This window comes from Protopterus annectens, chromosome 11.part0, assembly GCF_019279795.1.
Source record: "Protopterus annectens isolate FY-2018-M chromosome 11.part0, PAN1.0, whole genome shotgun sequence".
In the NCBI taxonomy this organism is placed as follows: domain Eukaryota; kingdom Metazoa; phylum Chordata; order Ceratodontiformes; family Protopteridae; genus Protopterus; species Protopterus annectens.
In genome coordinates, this window is record NC_056745.1 from 423,057,495 (window position 1) to 423,079,547 (window position 22,053).

General features: G+C 38.5%; 1 protein-coding gene across 1 annotated transcript in view; it reads right to left on the reverse strand.

Annotated features, from left to right (window-relative positions):
* UHRF1BP1L (UHRF1 binding protein 1 like) overlaps window positions 1-22,053 on the reverse strand; it is a 2,202,923-nt gene that overhangs the window by 1,767,944 nt on the left and 412,926 nt on the right. Inside the window, exon 2 of the mRNA XM_044087916.1 lies at window positions 5,915-6,077. Coding sequence (XP_043943851.1) covers window positions 5,915-6,077 — 163 coding nt within the window. The remainder of the gene's footprint in view (window positions 1-5,914; window positions 6,078-22,053) is intronic.

A 22,053-nucleotide genomic window follows, 5' to 3' on the forward strand; every position in this document is an offset into this window, starting at 1 on the left:
CCTTAGAAGTAGTCATTAAGTACTGCACAGATCTAATCATTCACTAAAAAATATTAAAAGTATTAGAAAAATGCCTCAGCCTTACATATAACTGGTTACAAAGTTGTACACTCCTCAACATTTAGAAAATTAAAGGCATAATTGTGGGCTCACAGCAAAATCTAGTAACATTTCCCACAAACAGGCACATTGCACGTACTAAGCAAGATCCCGCAGAATTAACAGACTATTCCTACTACCTAGGCATTTGGCTCAAATGTCAGCTAAAAATTCACCATCCTATAAACATAACGTCAAAAATAAACCAACATCTTTTATGAGCCAAAAAGCAGAAGGAAGAAATGCAATAGGCAAATGCATTCTCCTTGCACAGATGGAATACCATCTACCTAGTATCTCTGAAATCTCAAACTCTGTTAAAAGCATTACCTTCTGCATTACCTTCTCCAGTAACAGGGAGTACTACTACTGACAGACTAACAAAATGATTAGCTGTAAATTAGAAAGCTCAGCTTTTACTTGGTTCTCTGCTAATCAAACATTTCAACTCAGAATCCTTCCCCTTGTAATTATTAGTATTTTTAGCTATCAGCTAACTTCCTTGACCCCACCAGTCCTGCCTTACTAAATCCCCTTGTTAAAAAAGCAGTGCATCAACCATTTTTTCTCATTGGTTTTAAGCTCTGGGAAGCACTGCCCTCTACTATAAGAGAGAAAGGTGCAACACTCACATGCCACTCAGAACATGAAAATAAGAAAAAAATGTAAGTACATGCTTTATTAACGGTGACATCACTTAAACGGTAACAGTCCTGTTTAAATCAGTACAGTGTTGTATCTAAAACATCTTCAGAACTTCATGCTTTATCTAAAATACATCTTTTTGCAGATAACATTTTACTAACTGTAGAAGATTTAAATTATTCGACAGAACAAACAGATGAGGAAACTGAAAAGTTTCAAGAAGTATCACTGCTGAAATTTAATAATAATAAAACTGAAACTTTAATGTTAAATCAATTAATAGATAGTAAGCTTAAAGATACATAAAATATAACTGGGAAGGAAGAGAACTAAAATATTTAGAAATAAAAATCTATCAAGATCCAAGTAAGATTGTTAATTATACTTTTGAAAAAGTAACTGAAGTGTTACTTATTAAAAATTGATTTTTTTTTTCACTTTTGAGGATAGGTTAGTACTTATTAAAATATCATCATATTATTTATATATATATATATATATATATATATATATATATATATATATATATATATATATATATATATTTTTTTTTTCAGAAAGTCGACTTTCATATGGCCGAGACCTTATGATCAACTTTTGAAAAGCTGACCATGGAGAACTGCTAACTCCATACAGAGCAGAATGGGACAATTTGCCTCTTCTGCACTGTAGTGCGATATCGGAGTTGGTATATTTAAATTGTGTGGGGAGATCTTCCACACTGTAGTGCGATCTCGGAGTTGGTATATTTAAGTTGCAGGGGGGTCAGGGGGGCTTGCCCCCTGCTAACAGTTATAAGCTAAGTGTTTGTTGTGTTTTTGTGTTTCTTTTACATGGTCGGCTTTCCGAAAGTCGCTCATATGAAAGTAGACTTTCTGAAAAGTCGACCATGTACTACTGGCCAACTCTCAGCATGGTTTTAGGCCACACCACAGCACTACATCAACCCTCCTATCCTTCTCTATCAACTTCAACCGAAACAATAATACTTACCTCAGCTCTCTTCCTAGATCTCTCCAAAGGCTTTTGATATGGTCAATCACCAACTGCTTCTCCCTACCATGAAGGAACCGTCACTGAATAGTAGCTCTGTTAAATGGTTCCAATCTTACCTGTCTGATGGACAAGCAATTTTATGGCCGAATACCCTATCCACACGTCTACCCATTACTCAGAGTCCCCCAAGGCTGCATACTAGGACCACTACTCTTCTCAGTCTTTATCAATGACCTACCCATCATCATTCCTGAGGCCACCTGCATCCAATACGCGGACGACTCTCTTTAATATGTACCACCTCCTCCTCAACTGAGCTTATGACCCTAACCCAGAATACATTCAATGATGTAGAAAAATGGTTTGCAAACCGTCAGCTTCTATTAAACCCCAACAAAACTAAATTGCTCACCTCCCCCCCCCTCAAATCCACCTCACCATTCTTTACTATAAGTTCCAGCAGTGGCACTATTACATCCCCAGATAGTCACACAAAACCCCTGGACATCACAGTAGATAAACGCCCTAAAATAGGACATCCATGTCAATCAAACCATCAAATCTGTCAACAAAAAACTGGGCTCCCTATACAGGATCAAACCCTTCCTTACTCTTTTTGCAAGAACCACTATTGCTCGGTCCCCACCAACTATCTGCCCTACTCTATGCCTCCCACCTCTTCACTAACCTGAACCAAGCCACCCTTACCAAACTTGCTAGTTGTTACAACCAAATTGCTAGATTTGCTACAGGTGCTACCTCTAGGACCCAACATTGTATCAACCTAACTCAAGTAGGAAGGCTGGAGTGGCCCAGTCTTCTCCGATACAACCAACTTATAATAACCCACAAAATACTATATCAACCCGAAAAAACACCAGCACTAAATAAGATCATGAAACCATACAGCAACCTGAGGTCACTACGCTCTGCTGACAAACTGGTGGCAGAAACAACTAAGAGCATAAATGTGGTTGGGGACTCTACTCGCCAACTCAGTAGGCAAAACTTGGAATATGCTACCTGCCAAACTTACTCACCAATCCTCCTTAACCCAGTTAAAAAAAAAAAAACTCAAACTACACTTCCAACAGCATTGGCAGTGCCCCTGCTTAAACCCCGACTAATCACCACCTGCTGTTCCTGCAAACTCTCCCTAAGCATTTCAATCATATACTCTAATAAGTGTATGAATTCTTGAATGGACTTGGCCCATAACTGCACGTATTATTGTCTGAAATTGAAGCCGTATGATTTTGATGTTGTCTACTATGTTTGATCTATGTTTGCAACCCTACTAAAAACTGCATATTATACTTATCTCTAAATGTTTCTATTGTTCCTAATGTATTTGCACTCTGCTTTCAGGAACTTTTCTCCATGGGCCTCCGCTGAAAATGGACATATATCCAGTTGGACTTTCCCAGTAAGCAAATGTAAAATAAATAAATAATACCTGACAAAAAAATCATTAACATTCTTATGGTATCCTAAAAAGCAGAGAACTGATTATAGAAATCATACAAGATTATGGAAGTATGATGGCATTAGCTTCCCATATGTAGAATCTTATTCTATTGCTGCAAGTTTTAACTCTATTATACCCTGGATAGATTTAACTTACACTTGTGCCTTTCGGCTTTTCCATCTTAGGGGTCGCCACAGCGGAACTCCGGTCCAGTGCCGAGTTACCAGCCCTGATGCACAACCTTCAACGAAGGTACGCCCATTCACGCATGTCTCCACGAAGAAGACGCTCTAACTGGGAATCGAACCGGACAGCATTTTACTGTGAGGCAACAACACTACCGCAGCACCACCATAGATTTAACTTACACTAGTCAATGAAAAACCATCCAGGAGCAGATATGTTTATTAAAGATGATAAACTAGAAATACATAACAATCCTTTCATTTGGTTAACAATGTTTACCTTAGAATGAAATTCATTTCAGTCTTTAGACTTTATATATATGAAATAAATTATTACAACAGTCAAGAAATATATTTTTAAAACTCCATTTTAATATCAACATGGACATTTCTGTGCTTTCCCACTGCACATACTTCTAGATTTAAGAAGACTTAGAGCAGCGTTAAAATGAATTCACTTAAAAGGAATGGATTAGTATTATGGTCGGATTGCTTTGAAAATGGAAAAGCTAGGTCCCCACAATATTTAATGAAAGAATATAAATTGGAAGAATCTGCTAACCAGTTAATTGTACCTATCAATTAGAAAATGCATGAATTTGTGGATATGAGTGAAGAAGTACAGAATACTATTCCCCCATTACATGAATACTGTTATGAAAGGTAGAGTGACATACAAAGGAAGTTTGGCTAAGCTATACAAGTTAATTATAAATAATATTAACAACAATAATTTTCAATGCGAAATTCTGGAACTTTTTAGATAGTAGTGGATTGAGTGACTCAATAGATGGTAAGAATAAAACTTTGTTACTTAAACCAGTTAGTCAAACTTCAAGTTTATACTGGAAAGTTTTTTTTATGTTGAAATATACATACAGAATATTTGGTACTCCTTATGGTAAAATGACTTCTTCAGTTTGTTGGAGATATAGTAAAGGTAAATAAGCTGACTGGATACACGTGTTTATGGAGTGTAAAAAATTAAATGTATATTGGGAAAAGATTTTTGAGGGGTTATGGTCTGATAATTATTCTTTAACTAGATCAGTAATATTAATGAATGATCTAACTCCTGTATCTGTTAAAGTCAAAGAGCAAAAAATGTTTTGGAATCACTTGACATACAATAGAAAAGTTATTATAAAAAATTGGAAAACAAACTCAGCTCCTACATTCAAACAATTTTAAAATTTAACAGCAATACTGTGTAAAACTGAAAAATAAGTGATCAGAGTAAGATCTATAAATCATACCAAGACTTTTAGTGTTGGGATACCTTGAAATATTACTACTGAAATACCAAGATTTTTAATGTGTTAATTGTATAAGATTACCGTAATGATTCAATGCATTTCTATTGTACAACAGTACATGAAAATGAATTTTTTCCTTTCTATGTATATATTGTAAATATGTTAAAACTAATAAAAATTTCTTTAAAAAGATATCACCTTAACCCCGGCCAAAAAAAAAAAAAAAAGTCCTGCCTCCATTTACTTTCTTCCAGTTTTCACTTCTTTTCACAACCCCATTTAATTCCCAACTAACATAACTACAGTAAACACTGCACACACACGTATGCAGCTCTTTTACTTGTACCACTATTGCTTTATATTTTATTCTCTTTACCTTTTGTCTAAAATTGCCAAGTTCAGATATTTTACACTCATTAATTGCTGATCATTGTTTACATGCAAGTGCTTTCACATTTACTGCTGGTTCTGCAACCATCAGGCCGGCATAAAAGTAGTTCACAGGGAACAATGCCAAAACCCAATAGTAAAGTTAAACAAACAAGCAAGCAAACAATTAAGGAAGCAATTTTATTAAGTGCTCACATTCTGAAACATAACCATTTAATGATATAACTATTGCTGAACTGCCAATTAAGTATTTGTTAAGATTGCTCTAAGGTTATGCAGCAAGAAGCTAATACATCAACTGTAAAAACTTTTGCAGACAAACACCAACACAGTTTTGCTGGAGCAGCAGCTTAGCTTCAGAATTCATAGCAGCTTCTGTTTACACTTCATCACAATGTCTTCTTTATAAATCAATGGTTGATGAGCCTCAAAGTCTAAGCAGCACACACCTTAAAACTATTCAAGACAGCTGACATGATCACTTTTTGTCAGTCAGTATAATCAACTTCAGAAGACAAATTAAGCATATTCTCACTGTAGGACAATTCCACACAAGAGTATTCATGTGTGACGCATGAAAATATCACAGCTGTGGAATTTTTGCTCATTAACAGCACAACAGTGGTGTTGCTGCGTAGCGTTGTCGCCTCACAGTTAGACGTTGCCCGTTCGATTCTCAGTTAGAGCGTCTTCTGTGTGGCGACATGCGTGAATGGTCGTCCCTTCGTTGAAGGTTGTGTGTTAGGCCCGGTAAGCCAGCACGTACAAATCTACTGCCAATCATTAGCGGACCGGAGTTCCGCTGTGGCGACCCCTAACCGGGAAAAGCCGAAAGACACAAACAAACAGCACAACAGTGTATAAACATGACTCACCCTGATGGAAGCTTTGTTACAGGACACTCTGTTAATGGCAAGCCATGTTGGGAGATCCAACATGTTCTGAAGTACCTCTTCATCTAGTTCCAAGTTGGTCAGCTGACCTTCCCCTTTCAGTGTGCTCAGGTTGATCTTGTCAGGAGACAGACCTTTGGTAAATCTTGAAAAAAGAAAAAAAAAAAAAAAAAAAAAAAGAGTTCAGATAATTCTGACAGCATAATAATACAAAACAGTTAATGCAACACAGTGGTTTCAAGACTCAAAAATAACTTGTAATACTTTATTCAGAATTTTAAAACCTTATTACATTATGACAGCATATGTATTTACCTTTACGCGAAAACACAATAAGCTTTGTTATGGATCAAATGACAAAAAATTGTACAACCTACTCGTGTTACTATTCCAGTTTGTCCATACCATTATTAAAACAAAATGAAACATAAGTATCACTGCCTAATGCAAATAAGTACTATACAAAAGCACTGAAGACCCAACCAAAGAAACCCTGACAGAAGAGTTAGCTGTATCAAAACACATTTTTTTTAAAGCTATTCTTTATTAAAGTATCATTGGAGATTATGCAAATTTTCCAAAATGTTTTGGCACACTAGCCCATGCAACAAGTTTTTAATAATGAACCAACTTCTATTATGTGTAGACATGTCTCTCAAATTATTTGGGCAAAAAAGTCTCTCTATAAGTTGAAACATTCCACATAAAAAAAAAAAGATACACATTTACATCAGAGGTAGGTTGTAAATAAGATTTAGATGCAACAGGAAGAGTCCCACAGCAGCTGCATATAGGACACAGAAGAAATATTACTGCAAAAATCTTTGCAAACGTTCATTACATGATATGCAAATTTCCTTCCAGATACTAAAAGTTCTTCAGCATACGGTCACATGAATGCACCATCACTAATAATGCAATCAGGCCAATAAGATGTACTCTCACTAACTGCTGACAGATTATCATGATAAGAATCAGACAATCTGCTTATATATTGCACATGATTTGTTTTAAATCTAAAACAGGTCATAAATGAATTACAGCACATGGTGGGTTAAGTGCCAATATGCAGGCCCACCCCTTAGCAAACGTAAAATATACAGGCCATTTTTCAATAAAAATCTTCATAAACTTTTCATGAAGCCATGGCCCAAGTAAATGTATTGTATTCCATGGTGATATCAAAGTAGGTAGAGCGTAGGGATTTGACCACTGTGTTAACAGATCATGGTGCATCCATTAAAGGCTGTGGGCTCATCTCCATGTCATCTCTGCTTTGACATCAATGGAGATGAGGTCAACTTAAGACACTGGCAAAATATGTGTATAGAAAGAGAACACTGATATGAGTGATGTTTACCTTTCACTACATGGCATGCAGTGCGCAACAGAACTGTTCCAAAACGCATTAAATAAAAGCCTATAAACAGTTCAGAAGCAAGACATTTACAGCATGTTATATACACTGTAAGCACATGTAAGTTTTTATATGCAGGAAAAGAATGTTCAATGGTACAACTGATATCGCAATTAACTGCTTACAACGCCACAATGTACGACTAGGAGACCATAATAAATATAATTCGTCCATGCACAACTTATAAGCCTCTAAATTTAAGTAGAGGCAACAGTCTGAGAAACAACTATTAATTCAAACTTGCAGTGGTGCTAATCTTTATTCTTTTAACTGCAAACTATTATTACTAATGAACTGAGATTCAAGAAAAGAAAAAAGGAACAAAATCACAAAAAACAGACACCACCTTTACATAGGCTAAAATCAGCACATTACATACAAGCATTCAACCAGTTGTAAAAAAAATCAGAATTTAAAACTCTCTGATTCAAGATGCATTTAATATCTGCAGACATTTCAACCTAGAAAAGAGATGGCTTTAAGCTGAAGCTGCCAAGAAAGTTCTCTAATTTATAACTTAACTGTCACTGGAGGTTGTCACTTTTCTTGTCACCAACATGATTCAATACAAAAAAAAATCTTTTGGAATTTGGTTAAACAATTGAATGTTGCAACAAAACATTATTTTTTATTTTAATTCTTATGATGTACAAGTGTTCCTATACTCCCAGTGATAACCTTCTAGCTGTTTTGCCCACAGAATTAACAAGATTCACATTGTGCTAAGGTACACCAAATGACAGTTACCACCAAGGATCCTGCAGTTAAAAATGCTTGCATATGGACTACTTGCCATTAATAAGCAGTATTTGCACAGTCCGCATGCAGAGATGCCATTTGGCTTGTTAAACACATTGCTACTCAGTACTCTCACCGTCATGGTCCAAATATTTTTTTAATACACTAATATGTCAGGGTTTGTCACAGTTTATGTTTAATATCTTCTGCCCATGTCAGATCTTCCAGTTGTTGTCAATAGACTGTCTAATGGCTTGCATACTGACTGAGAAATCTAGGGTGAAAGGTGTGTAAAAGTAGGCACAAACACTTGGAACCATCTATCAGAGGGTTTAATGTTTTTACTATGGGACATATAAAATATTTCTCGTCACCTTCATTAAGCAATTTATCCATGGCGGGGGCAGTACAGCTCCTATTCTGAAACATTTTTTCAAGGTAACTAACACTTGTACAAAAGTTTCATTACCAATAGTTAGCCTTAATGTTCAGATAGAATGCCCCTTAATGACACTATATTTGATAAACTTAGGTTGACTGTTTCTTGCATATAAATATGTTACTAAATGTGGGCTTCCTGCAAATATAGGCATTGACGGTGCCTTCCTTTGCAGAGACCTTTAAAGTATGATCAATAAAGTAAGTACTTTGCTTTGACCAATGATTAGAAAAATTAAAAAAAAAAGAAAAGAAACTAAGGCATGCCCTTTAAATTATTGATTCCAAAACATCTGTGCAGAATCTACACCCCCCTCCCCAAGGTTAACAGACTGCAGATGGGAGATGGAACTGTTAAGTAATATCAGTAGAAAGGAGTGAATATATGACAACCTGAACCCCCATGAAAATGAGGTTTTAAGTAATATTTGTTCTAAAAAAAACATTCAAAAGATGAATCCCGACAAGGGAAGGGGGTCTGGTTGCTATGAATGTTTTTGATTGTTGTTGTAAAATGCTGGCTATATTAAATAATGGATTTTATGAAGAAATGTCTAAAAATCAAGTAAATGCTGCATATGGTAGAACTGATTTTAACTGTATGCTTATGCAAGGGAAGATAAAACCAGAAGAATTTAAATTCATGGAAGTGAATAAGTCCCTTATTGCTTCCATTTTTGGTATTCCCAAGATACATAAAAATTTATATAACCCACCCTTTAGGCAAACTGTTGGTTGATGCAGAGGGATCAGCAACTTGCCTCATTGTGAAGTTTACTGATTATAATATTAAGGGTGGGCTTCAAAATGCTCCCCACTTACTCAAAGATTAATGGGATTTTTTAAGGAACATAAAAGACTACTTATACAGAACAGAATATTTCTCTGTAACAATTAACGTTAAACATATTTTTTCTGGCATCCCACATGGAGTGGGTTTGGTGTGTTTTAATGAGTATCTTCTTGTGAAAAGTTATTTTTCAAAATTGAAAATTAATATGTTAACCACTTTGATGGACACAGTCTTGGGAAACAAATATGTTTTTTTTTTTTTTTTGAGGGTGAAAATTACCATCAATCCACAAGAGTGACAATGGGTCCACCATGTGCCCAGGGGTTTGCCAATTTGGTAATGGCTGAATGGGAATGGAAATTTATATGGAACTCTACTTTTGGTAAAAACTGGGGTTTATACAACAGGTTTCTTGATGACATATATATTTTTTTGTCAGGAACTTGGTATGAGTTGGAAGAATTTAATGTTTATATTAACAGAGCTACATCCTTTTTGCAGTTCAGTTACAACATAACTTATGATACGTTATGTTACTTCGATGTTACTATTATTAAGGACAGCTGTTCCAAAAAATTTGTTTTAGTTAAGGTTGCAGTGATGAGATACATTCAGAACAGCTTCCCATGAACAGTTATTTTTGCATGAAACTGGCATTTTGGTTAACATGTTTGAAAAGATGGGTTACCTATTACTTTGCTCTGTTATATTTAGGTTGAAGTAGTTAATAAACTGGAAAAGGTACATATTTGCCTATTTTAGGTTTGAGCATTCAGCAAAGTGAAAGTATTGACAAGAAAAGGACATCATTTTCCACAACTGGAAAATTTTGGAAATGCATGACATGCTTAGAGTCTTTGGGGGGGGGGGGGGGGACATTTTTTGGAAGAGTACTAATTTCAAAAAGTTAATGAAAAACAAGAAGAGGTATACTATCAGTACTAAAACAAAAAGGCCACTTATAAGTGTGGGAAGTGAAAGCAATTTTTTTTTTGTAAACCAATAAATTATTTACATTAATAGTAGGTGAACTACTAGAATGGAATAATATTTTAATTGCGGAACCAAGGGGTGATCTAGATGGCTATGAGTAAGAAATGTAGAGCACTGTACATTGGAAAAACAGTGTTCTTAGAACCAGCATCTATGAACATGAGTATCACGTTAGAAACAAAAACACGTCTGATGCATTCTATAGTCATATTAATAATTACTCAGATCATGGATTTGTTTTCCAGGTCCTTAAATGTTTGAGGGGTCCATGAAAAGAAGCCCTCAAAAATGTGAATTAAAATAGCAGTTGATTACTGATGCTGAAAAAAATGCCTGGACTTAATGAGTATTCTTCTATTACCGGCATTCTAAAACTAAAATCTAAAATCATTACAAGTATAGAGTTTGTCTTAAATTATCTATTTTTATACTGTATAATACATTTTGTATATATACCTTTTATACTAGGGTTTAACAGTGTTGTATGGAGTGTTTGACAAGGTGTTTATGAAAAGTCTGTTGTCTGTTTAAGGAAGGGTCATGTGACCTCTATTTAAATGCCCACATAGAAGTATGATTAATTAACATGATCCTGATGAAGTATGGATTGTAAAATGAAAAGAGCTTAATCTATTTTTTATTAAACCATGTATTCACTTTGTTTATTTTGTGGTCATGTCCATGCTTGGTGTGGTGTGGCCTACTTTCTCAGCTTAATAGTTGGACTTGCATTTGTTTCTGGTGCTTGCCTGTTCTCCATATATGATATATACCACTGAAGCTGCGGTAGCGTTGTCGCCTCACAGTAAGACGTTGTCCTGTTCGATTCTCAGCTAAAGTGTCTTCTGTGTGGAGACATGCGTGAATGGGCGTACCTTCGTTGAAGGTTGTGCGTCAGGCCTGGCAAGCCAGTATGTAAAAGTCTACTGCCAATCATTAGCGGACTGGAGTTCCACAGTGGCGACCAAAAGCCGAAAGATACAACAACAGTTTACCCACAGTGGTGGTGCTGAGGTAGCATTGTTGCCTCACAGTAAGACGCTGTCTGGTTCGATTCTCAGCTAGAGCATCTTCTGCGTGGAGACATGCATGAATGGGTGTACCTTCGTTGAAGGTTGTGCATCAGGGCTGGTAACTCGGCACGTAAAAATCAACTACCAATCATTAGCAGACCGGAGTTCCGCTGTGGCGACCCATAACCAGGAAAAGCCGAAAGACACAAACAAACCACTGAAGAACAGAATAAACCTGATTAAAACACCACCAACTCAACAAACAGTAAACTCTCCCCTCTATAGACCCTGTCTGCCAGGTCCGGGTGAGGTGGGTAGAAATGCTGAAAAGGATGAACCATGACCATGCAAATCTACTGTTATGACAAATACATATTTTTCTTATTTGTCATGGTCTAGCTCATCCACTTAAACCAGCAGTCCACAGCTTGCATTCCTGGCTGTCATCATGTAAGGATTCCCCCCAACACTGTGGCTCAGAAGATGATCTGTACCTTGAGATCACTTCCAGCTTATACTGCCTTGAAAAAGTATTCAGAGAAACCCATGTCATGGTTGACAAAATGTTGGCCAAAGACAGAGTTCAAAAAACACTACTGATGTGGCCACAGCAGTGATGCAATGTATTGGAGGTTGGTTTGATAAGGTCTTTTATTTTTAAGCATAGCAAAATAATGCACCATGGCAGCCATCTAAATGGAATAATCCTGGATAATCTAATACCCAGTCTGTTTTGGGCATGACAACCAAACAAGTGTGATTCTTAAGCAAATTATTTTGTTTGATCCCAATAAAACCTCAAATGCCTATGCATATCCAGTGTATCAAATATCTACTATTTTAATCATTTGGGTAGGAAAACATGAGGATTGGTGGCCTAGTTCAGATCCAACTCTGTGGCTACTTATGGCATAAAGGCTGAGTTTGTTTAAAAATTCACTCTGTCTTTGGGGCAAACCAGAAACTGGTGGGATGGGGCAGTATACACAAGGCCTGAAGTTTTGAAAGTCTCCTCATAGATATAACAGTTTCAAGAAAGAGAGTTTGCCAAGAAAGATATTTAAGTGAGCCTTGGATGCTAGCTAAAAAGAAGGAACAGTTTGTTTCTCAAGCACAAAATGGAAACCTCAAAGGATCTAAATGGAGGCTTAATTAAGAAAATACTCTTGAGGAATGCCTTACATAAAAAATGCCAAAGAAGAACTGCAAAATCCACAGTAAAAGTAGAAAAGAGCAAGCAGAGGAAAAGTAATGAGAGAATAGCTAAGGCCTGTATGAAAAAACCAAGACAGATGGTCCAGGAATGCTGATAACTGCACAGAAAAAAGGATCAAACCCACTGGAGATAAACTAAGCAGTAAAACATGCCCACTTACTTCTGTATATTTTGCTAGTACTGGGCCTTTGAGCAGATGGGAGGATTTGGATGACCATGGAGGGTAAAGCAGTGTCTTTGGAAATGAGAGGAATCACGCAATCTACCAGAAGTCAAGGAGGTCTGGATAATGTCGGGTGGACAGGTGTGTTTAAAGTGTTCTGAACAGCCTCTGTCTGAGAGCCTCATGCAGAAGATGAGGGAGAGAAAAGGAATCAACATTTTTTGAAGTCAACATAGGACTACAACAATGATTTTTGTACTTGTTCTAATACATCTCAACTATCCTGAACTTGTGAATTTCACAGAATATCCAGATTTGTCTCATATGTTTGGTCTGTTCCTCATTAAATTTGTGGTTTTCTGGCAAATAATTGAGGATGGCAAATAATTGAGGATTACAATCAATAAATAATGGCAGTCATTTGAGTTTCAGACTACATATCCTTCAACAAATGCAAGCCAATGCAAAGCCTGTTAATTCTAGCAACTTTATCCAGCAGTTTTTAAAATCTGTTCCCGCTTTGGACCCTTTGCCGCCCCCCCCCCCCCTATTTTTGGCTTAGTCTAGATTTCTTGAGCAAAGAAGTCGAGAGGTATGCTTGTTCTGTTTTTATTTTTTTTTTTACTTATATTTTTACAAGAATTTGGAAATTAGATAAAATGGAGAAAAGCAACAGAAAAGACCTGAAGGCTATACCTGATTACAGTGTCCTTGCACCACTGTTGGGGGAGGGGGTGAATCACAGTTGGGGGGGGGGGGGGCTGCACTTGGCATTGGCTAGGGATGTAAGGAAGTTGCAGCAAAGCTGCCCCATCAGTGCAAGTTTCCAACCTAATGATCAGGTGAGGGACCACTCTAGCAGCATCAGCAAAAGGCTGAGCCTGTCGGCAAAGGAGCTAGTTTCTCCAGAAATGAGAAACGTAAGTGACAAGATGACAGCCCATTTCCACAGCCTTATCACTTTTTCACATAAGGAATAAGAACAGATTCCATCCCCACACTGATGTACTATACTACAGTCATATTCAGAGATATACCAGGACTCTCATAAGCCTAGCCACACAACCCAAACCAACTGGATCCCCTAGTAACATGTGCATTTTAACTGAGACATGGGGTATGTTAGTTAGGAGGTTGTGGAAAAGCTATTTGAGGGGCCATGTTAGTTACTGAATGTTTACTGTCGGCCTCTGTCTATAAGAGACATGGGGCCAGCCCATAAATGAATTTGCTATTTCCCATCCAACAGTCAATGTTAGTTTTGAATAGGGTCAGGAATGGATTCTGCTTCACATGGATGGGGCAGCCTATTCCAGAGCATGGAGATGCTTTGAGTCACATATCTGTCTTGCCAGCATGTTCTATTTATGTCACAGGCAAACTTCAAATCCCTGCTCGTTTTCAGATGTGTAAAAGCTCCATCAGGGCTGCATCTAAGGACGCTTTATATGCCAAGCACAGATCATCTCAAAAACAACTTATAGGAGACCAGATATAGAGGTAGGACTCTAAGGTGATCTGTATAGGACAGTGAGTGAATACACTGGACTCTCTTGGTGAGGAACTTCTATGGGCATTCCAGCTGTTACATATGCCTAGTCAGGTACATGCCAAAAGGGGCATTGTACTCGATGAGTCTGATAAGGGCTGAGCAGAGGGGTACTATAATTTCCTTGGACCTCAGTGCTACACCCCTTACTTATAAGTTGGCTGCATAGAATCACTCTTTTGCTAACTTGGCTATGTGTTGGTCAAAGGGCAGTTTACTGCCTACATATGTTCCCAGATTTCTAACTGATTTCTAACTAACAGGTAAACTGATACGGGTGTATTATTAATGGAGTAATTTGCCTGGGTAGATATTTTCCCAAAAGGCACTATAATGTACTTCTTTGCACTGAGTTTTAATCCGTGGCTTTGGCACCAGTCACTGTCCATTAGACCCTTCAGCAGGATGTTAGTTTAATTCAGGGAATTTATGACCACTCCAAATGCGCAGTCATTTGCACACTTGGTGAACCACAGGCCCTTGACATTAGCCTTGACCCCCGCGAAGATGACAAACAGGAGTGGGCCCAGCATGGAGCCCTATGGTACTCCACTGGTGACCTGCCACTTGGTAGAGGTGGTCTCACCAATCCTAACTTCCTGGGTTCTATCTGTGAACCAGCTGGTAATCTAGTAAGGTGTGTAGGGATTTATTTATTTATTTATTTATTTTATTTTACATTTGTTGACCGGGCTAGTCTAGCTGGAGACATGCCCATTTTCAGTAGAGGCCCAGGGAGAAAAGCTCCAAGAATCATACAGAATTTTTTTTTACAAAGTTAAAAAACAGGAGTTGTACAGATAATAGAGATAGCAATATTCCAAATTTTTTTTTTTTTTTTTTATGCAGAGTTCGGTGAGTTTGGTCACAATATCTGAGTGGAGTATTGTACTGAATGACTGAGCCAGGTCTAGGTAGGCATTACGCACAGTTCTCCTTGCATCCATTGCCTTGGTTAGCTTCTCAAAGAAGACTACTAGCTCAAGTAGTCATGACCTTCCTTTGACAAAACCAAAGTGGGACGGATCCAGTGTCTGAAGGTTGCCAATGTCTTTGTTGATCACCTCCATGATGATCTGTTCCAAGGTTTTGCATATTAGACTAGCCAGAATAACAGGCAGCTTAATCCCATATTTGGTGAAAACAAGATCCAGTATGGTTGAACCTCTGGTTGAAGTGTGCACTAACTGATCTTTGTGTTAATAAAGTCCAGGAAAAGTTGTGCCTGCAAGTTGGTGGCAGTGTATGTTCACCAGTCTGTTAGAGGGGTAAAAAGTCTACCAAGAACAGTGCCTCCAGTAGATCTAGGTAAGAGTTTTAGGATTTTTGAGATGCAGATGGTGACCTATAGCTTGCTAAGGTATGGTAAGGGACTCTATTCTAAGGTGATTTGCATGTGAATGAACTGCAGAGTATCATCCTGTTTTAACCAACCTTGAGGTATACGTGTTGTTAAGGTAAATCAAGACACCTCTACCTTTAGTTCCTGTCTGTGTGTCTTAGGTCCCATATGTGTGGTAGGCACTGTAGCCCTACACTGCAGGAGAACTTTCTGCAGCTTTACACCATATCTCAATAATGGCACCAACATCTACATCCTCTACAGTAAGGACTTCACTGAAAAAGCTCACAAAGACTCTGACACAACTTGATGTGAGGGACCGTTTAGTTTGCTTTTGATTTCTTGTATTTTGTATTACTTTATTGCCTTCTTCTATTTTGTATACTTTGATTTGTTTTCTTTACACTGTGTTTTACTTGTATTCTGCTTTCAATTGCATATGAAAACTTGGAAATATTTCACGGTTTTGTCTCGTGAGTCTTGCACAATTTTTCCCACCCTCCCACTCTGTTGCTGTTATGTTCTTAAACACAACCATCTTTCTAGTTGCCATCCCCTTATGTTAATTTGACCACATATCTCCTTCTCTCGCTCCTTTCACTGGCTGTTGTGAGTAACCACAAAATCATCATTTTGTAAAATCACTCCCCTTCAAATATTTAAATGTATTGCCCATCCAACTGTATTCCACAGAGCCAGAAAACAAAAGTGCCCACCCCCTTTCAATCTACCCTGCTCTTTTAAAAATAGTGGCTCTCCACTTAGACAGCTGAAACTTTAATTGCCCCCTTTTTCATATCCAACTGCTTAATGCACACTGCAGTGTTTATATTAACCCATTTTTTCATCTTGTCTTTAAACATCTATTGCAAGACCACCAGTTACTGGAGAGCCCACATTCTGCCTCTCAGTAGTCATCTTATGGATTAGTGCTTCTGTTTTCTCCTGGAAAGAGGAGCAGCACAGGGAAATTATTTCCTGGAGACCGCTGATCACCAAAAAGCCTAATAACTGCTTCATATGTGACAGCTTGGAATTTCTGCTTGTAAGAGGTTCTCCCATTCGATTCTCGGCTTGGGAGTGCCTTCTGTGTTGAGTCTGCATGTCCTCCCCGCAGTTGGGTCGCGTTCGAAAGACATGCGTGCGTAAATGGGCGTTCCTTTGTTGAAGGCTGGGCGTCAAGCTGGCACCTCGGCGTTTCGTAAAAATCTACTGCCAATCATTAGTGGACCGGAGTTCCACTGTGGCGACCCCTTACCAGGAAAAAGCCCAAAGACAAACAACAACATTCTGCTCCTGGTGAAAGAATGAGCAGAGTGCATTGATTCCTGAATGTTTCTGGTTGGACAGTAAGCATCTGTGCTTAATATTCCTGGCTGGTATTCAAGACATCTACCTGGAAAAGGTTACAACTAGCCTACAGACTCTTGCATCATCTGAGACAAGACTGTGGATCACCAAACAGTCTGTGGCCTGCTTCTCATCTTGTTGGTGGTGATGTTTTGCTTCTAGTGACAGAAGATGCAAAGCAGCATTATACCCCAGCAGAGTGAAGACATGGTGAGACCAGCACTAGTAATAGCCATTCATGCAACTCCCCTCTTTTCATCATTCTTGACAAGCTAATTCTTTGTTTTCATTAAGTACCGCTTGATTTGTTTCTAACTTCAGAATATCTGCCTAAATACTTCATTCTTAAATTTTCAGGGTCTGCGTATTAGTTTCCGCTCAACTGTTTAGCCCTGTTTAGCCATGCTTTGTACAGAGTCAGACACCTCGAGTGACATTTTTCCTGTAAAAGCACAACTTAAATTTCTCCAATACCTAGTTGCACACAGGACAACTAGTTTGCAGTGACGAGCAATGTGCCCAGAGTTGCAAACCAAATACTTCTAACACTGCTTTATATTCTCACTCCAGCTATATAATAAATGAAAAAGGGTCTGTTGTCATGGATATGAACTTTCCCACCATCTCCATTACCAACTTAGTGGATATGGGCATCCTGAGACAATGTAGAAATTGCCTCATATTTACTGGCAACCAGTTAATTCTCAGATAAACTGATACAATATGTGAAAGATGTACTTACACACTGTCACTGGAGGCAAAACTCTCATATAAAAATACTCCTAATGTCAATAATAGTACACACACACTGCATTCATCACACACAATTTAAATCAGACATACAGACCCACATATACTGAGGCACTTAAATGTAACCTTCCTGAATCACAAAGAGCTCACAGACACAAATACCCTCAGCAGCCCCAAATGCGCTCTTTCAAAACAACACACACATCAGCACATACAGCCACATCTCATGGAGCTCTAACTCTAAGCCCAAAAGGCAAGCCACTACACAATCCAATATTTTGGTCATTAGACACTCCATTGTGAGAGACACTGATGTCCCTCTCACCAGGCTGAGTAATGAGAAAGTCACAGTCAGTTGCTTATCAGGGGCTAGCATCCGCCACATTACACACACACTCAGGTCATTGGACCACAAGTACTAGAGTGACTCAGTCATAGTCCAAGTGGGAAAAAATGACCCGAGACATAGCTGCCTAGACTATATGAACAGAGACATTGTGGAGCTCTTGGAATATGTGTCTCAAGCTGGTACGGGCCTAGCACTGTGCAGCATTTTACCTTCTCCAGGGATGATGCCACAATACAAACAAAAGATGATTGACCAATAACTGGCTTAGTTTCTTGTGTCATTCTAAATGGGTGCAGTATTTGTCAGCTTGAAAGGAGATGGTCGATGGACCATGCTGCTTTGCTAGGAATGGTCTCTGTACCTCTCCCTTCTAAGCTTTCAAATGCTGGCTAAAACACTGTCTTCCCCCATACTGCCTTTTTTAGGCAATGCCAAACTGAAAGTACTTCCAACATAGCAAATCAAAACCAAGAAAATCTAAAGGTATTACTGCTCAATGCTAGGAGTCTAAACAAAACTCCACTCCCTAGAAGCTCTCTTCACCCTAGAAAATGCTGATGTCTGTGCGGTCCCTGAGACATGGTTTATCGCTGCAGATAGCACACCAACAGTGCAAGGTTATAATGCCTTCCACACATTTAGACCAGCTACTACACAAACGGGGACTAAAGGTGGAGGTTTATCTATTTACATCAAAAATAAATACACCTCAAGGGTGGTCAAACAGGACAATGCACTTCAGCTGCTCCATGTACAAATCATCATAGGCAAAATCCAATATCACTTCCTTGCCGGCTATAGGTCCCCCTCTATGACCCAAGAAAACCATACCATATATTTAAACTTATTAGAAACACTAGCCATCCAACATAATATCATATTTACGGGTGACTTTAATTACCCCATTATTAACTGGGAATCCTATATGACACCAAACGTACAGGCACAGAGATTGCTGGATTTTGTAAACAAACTCTCCCTGAACCAGACAGTTAATACACCAACCAGGGGTGTAGCCACACTAGATATGGTCCTCACTAATATGGGAGAGTGCTACATATCCCCTACTGTAATGTCTTCCCTGGTACGGTCAGACCGCAAAATGGTCTCCTTTGAAGTAAAAATAAAACCTGGATCCCCAGCTAAACCTTGAGTATTCAGGAACTCCTCCAAGGCTAACCTCCTGTTATTAAGTGATAACCTGGCAAAATGTCAAACCCCCACAAACCTTAAGAAAACTGCTGCCTATGCAGAACTGTTCACAAAAACCCTGTACAAGCATGTCCCATAGCTGCATAGAGGCAGCTGTACCCACCAGGAAGAGGTACAGAACTAACTCGAATAACAAGTCACCCAGATGGAATCACAAAATCAATAGGCTGCACAACAGAAGGAAGAAAATCATGGCAAAAATTAGGAGGTGCAGCACCCAGCAGGATAAAAGCACTCTCATCAAACTAAACAAAACATCTCAGAGGACAAATAAAGTCTACCAAAGCCAAATTTGAAGTGAATTTGGCCTCCCAGGCCAAGGGTCAACCACAAGGCATACTTTAGCTACGCCCGCAACCTTAAAGGCAATACACAATTGTGTGCAGAGCTCGTTGTAAATGGAGCCACCTATACTGAGCCAGAAGATATAGCAAACCTACAGGCTGATAAATTCAGCTCCAACTTTATCCCCTCTCCCCCTCAATCCTCCCTCAAGAAATATCATAAAATATAATATCCCCTGCTATCACTAGGGAACAAGTCTTTAATGCGCTCTCTCTTAGGCCAAGAACACTGCATCAATGTGCCCAGACAATATCCCAGGATGCCTTCTAAATAGCATGAAACATGACTTATTGTGGCCTCTGGAACTGCTGTTTAACGACAGCCTCCAAACAGACTTCATGCCTCATGAATGAAGAACAGCAACAGTCATCCCTCTTCACAAAGGTGGGCCATCTACAGACCCTGGAAAATACATACCCATATATAAATCTCTCTACTCGTGTATGTAAAGCCATGGAAAGCATTATCATGGAAATAATCAATAGTGATATAGCACACCTCCAGACACTGGACCCAACCCAGCTTGGTTTTGTATAGGGCACATCATGCCTACTCAACTTGGTGGACTTTGAGAAGGTCACCAAAGCAATGAATGAGGACAAAATGGTTCACACTGCCTACTATGACCTGGCCAAGGCATTTGACACAATACCTCACTTGTGCATTGTTGACAAACTCAAAAGGTTAGGTACAAACTTGTATTCTACCCAGTGGATAGCCAACTGGCTCACAGACAGGAAACAGTTAGTTAGAATTGGGGAGTCCACCTCTACAAAGAGGCCAGTCATAAGTGGAGTCCCTCAGAGATCAGTTCTTGGACCATTCCTTTTTGGCATTTACTTCTCTGAAGTCAAGGCCAGTGTCAGTGGTCTCTGGCTGACTAAATTTGCAGATTGCAAATTAGGATCTGTCGTTGAATCCTACACTGACACAAATGTACTCCAGGAGGGGATGACACAGACAAACAACTGGTGTCTGAGCCATGGACTAAAACTAAATGCCAAGAAATACGTAATAGTAGCCTTTGGGAAGTCATCCATCTCTGGTAACTATCATACTGACAACACACCACCTAGAGTTGACCCAGTAGTCAGGAACTTTGGGAGACACATTTATTTATTTATTTATTGACATTTGTTAACTGGGTTGGTGCAACTGGGCCAGAAGCCCCTTTTCAGTAGAGACCCAAGGAGAAAAGCTCCAGATTACAAAGACATTCCAGATTAAAATTCATACTCCAATAATTTACAGTATATATAATAATTCACACTAAGATAGTACAAAATTAGAAGTACAGCAGTATAAAAGTAAAAAGTTAGATATAAACACAGTGCAACAACCAGCATTTGTACAAAGAGATACAAAAAAGAATATACATTGCAATATTCAAGTCTTCACTTTTGAGATGATGAGTTTGCCAAGTAAACACCTTGCGTTACTAGTTAGAAATCGGGATAGAGTATTATAAATTTGGAAGTGGTGGGAATATGAAACAAGAGAAAAGCAGATATTAGATTGAGTCATGGCAGGGGCAAGTTTTGGAGCTGAGAAGGTGCAATTTAAGTTATTTTTTAAAGTGTAGTGGGTGGGCAATGGAGCGAATGTGTACAGGAAGTTTGTTCCAAGCTTACGCTACAGAGCATTTATACAGAAGTTTTCCCGTTTTTTTTTTTTTTTTTTGGATGGTATACATCCAAAAGTTGCTGGTTAGAGGTGCGTAGGGTCCAAGATGGGGAGTAGGCAGATATAAGGGAGGACAGAATAAGGCAGTAAGATGGTTTGTACAGAATATTGTGTAGTATTTGAAATTGTGATAGGAGTTGTTTTCAAGCCATTGGACAGCATTTAGTGCTAGGCAGTGGTGTGTGTTGTAAGGAGAGTTCATGATGAATCTAGCTATTTTGTGGTATGTTTGGTGAAGTTTGAGCAAGGTTGTGGAATGAATATTAGTTAGAACTCTGGCTGCATATAAAAGTGAGGGGAGGAGAAGCGCTTGTGCCAGGGACAGTCTGGCTTTGGGGTTTAGGAATTTTTTGTTTCGATATAGTAATCCTAGTTTTTGTTGATTTTTTTTTTTTTTATACATTGGAGTATGTGAAGGTTAAACTTAAGTTCATCATCAATGATGACACTTAGCAGCTTTGTGTGGGGTTTGGGTACATACACATACAGATAGTAATTGGGCCTTTGACCATCACATGTCTACAGTAGTGAGGAAATCATTCTATGTTGCACACATTATAAACAAAGGTATAACATTTAAGTCCAGCAAAGTCATTGTTCCATTGTATTCAGCATTCCACAGACCTATCACTGACTGCAATGCCCCAATTGGTATGCACCTAACTAGGCATATCCAACAACTGGAACATCCACAGAGGTTCCTCACTAAAAGAATGCAGGGCCTAAGTAAAATATCCTATGCTGACCGCCTCAAGGCTCTAACCCTGTAT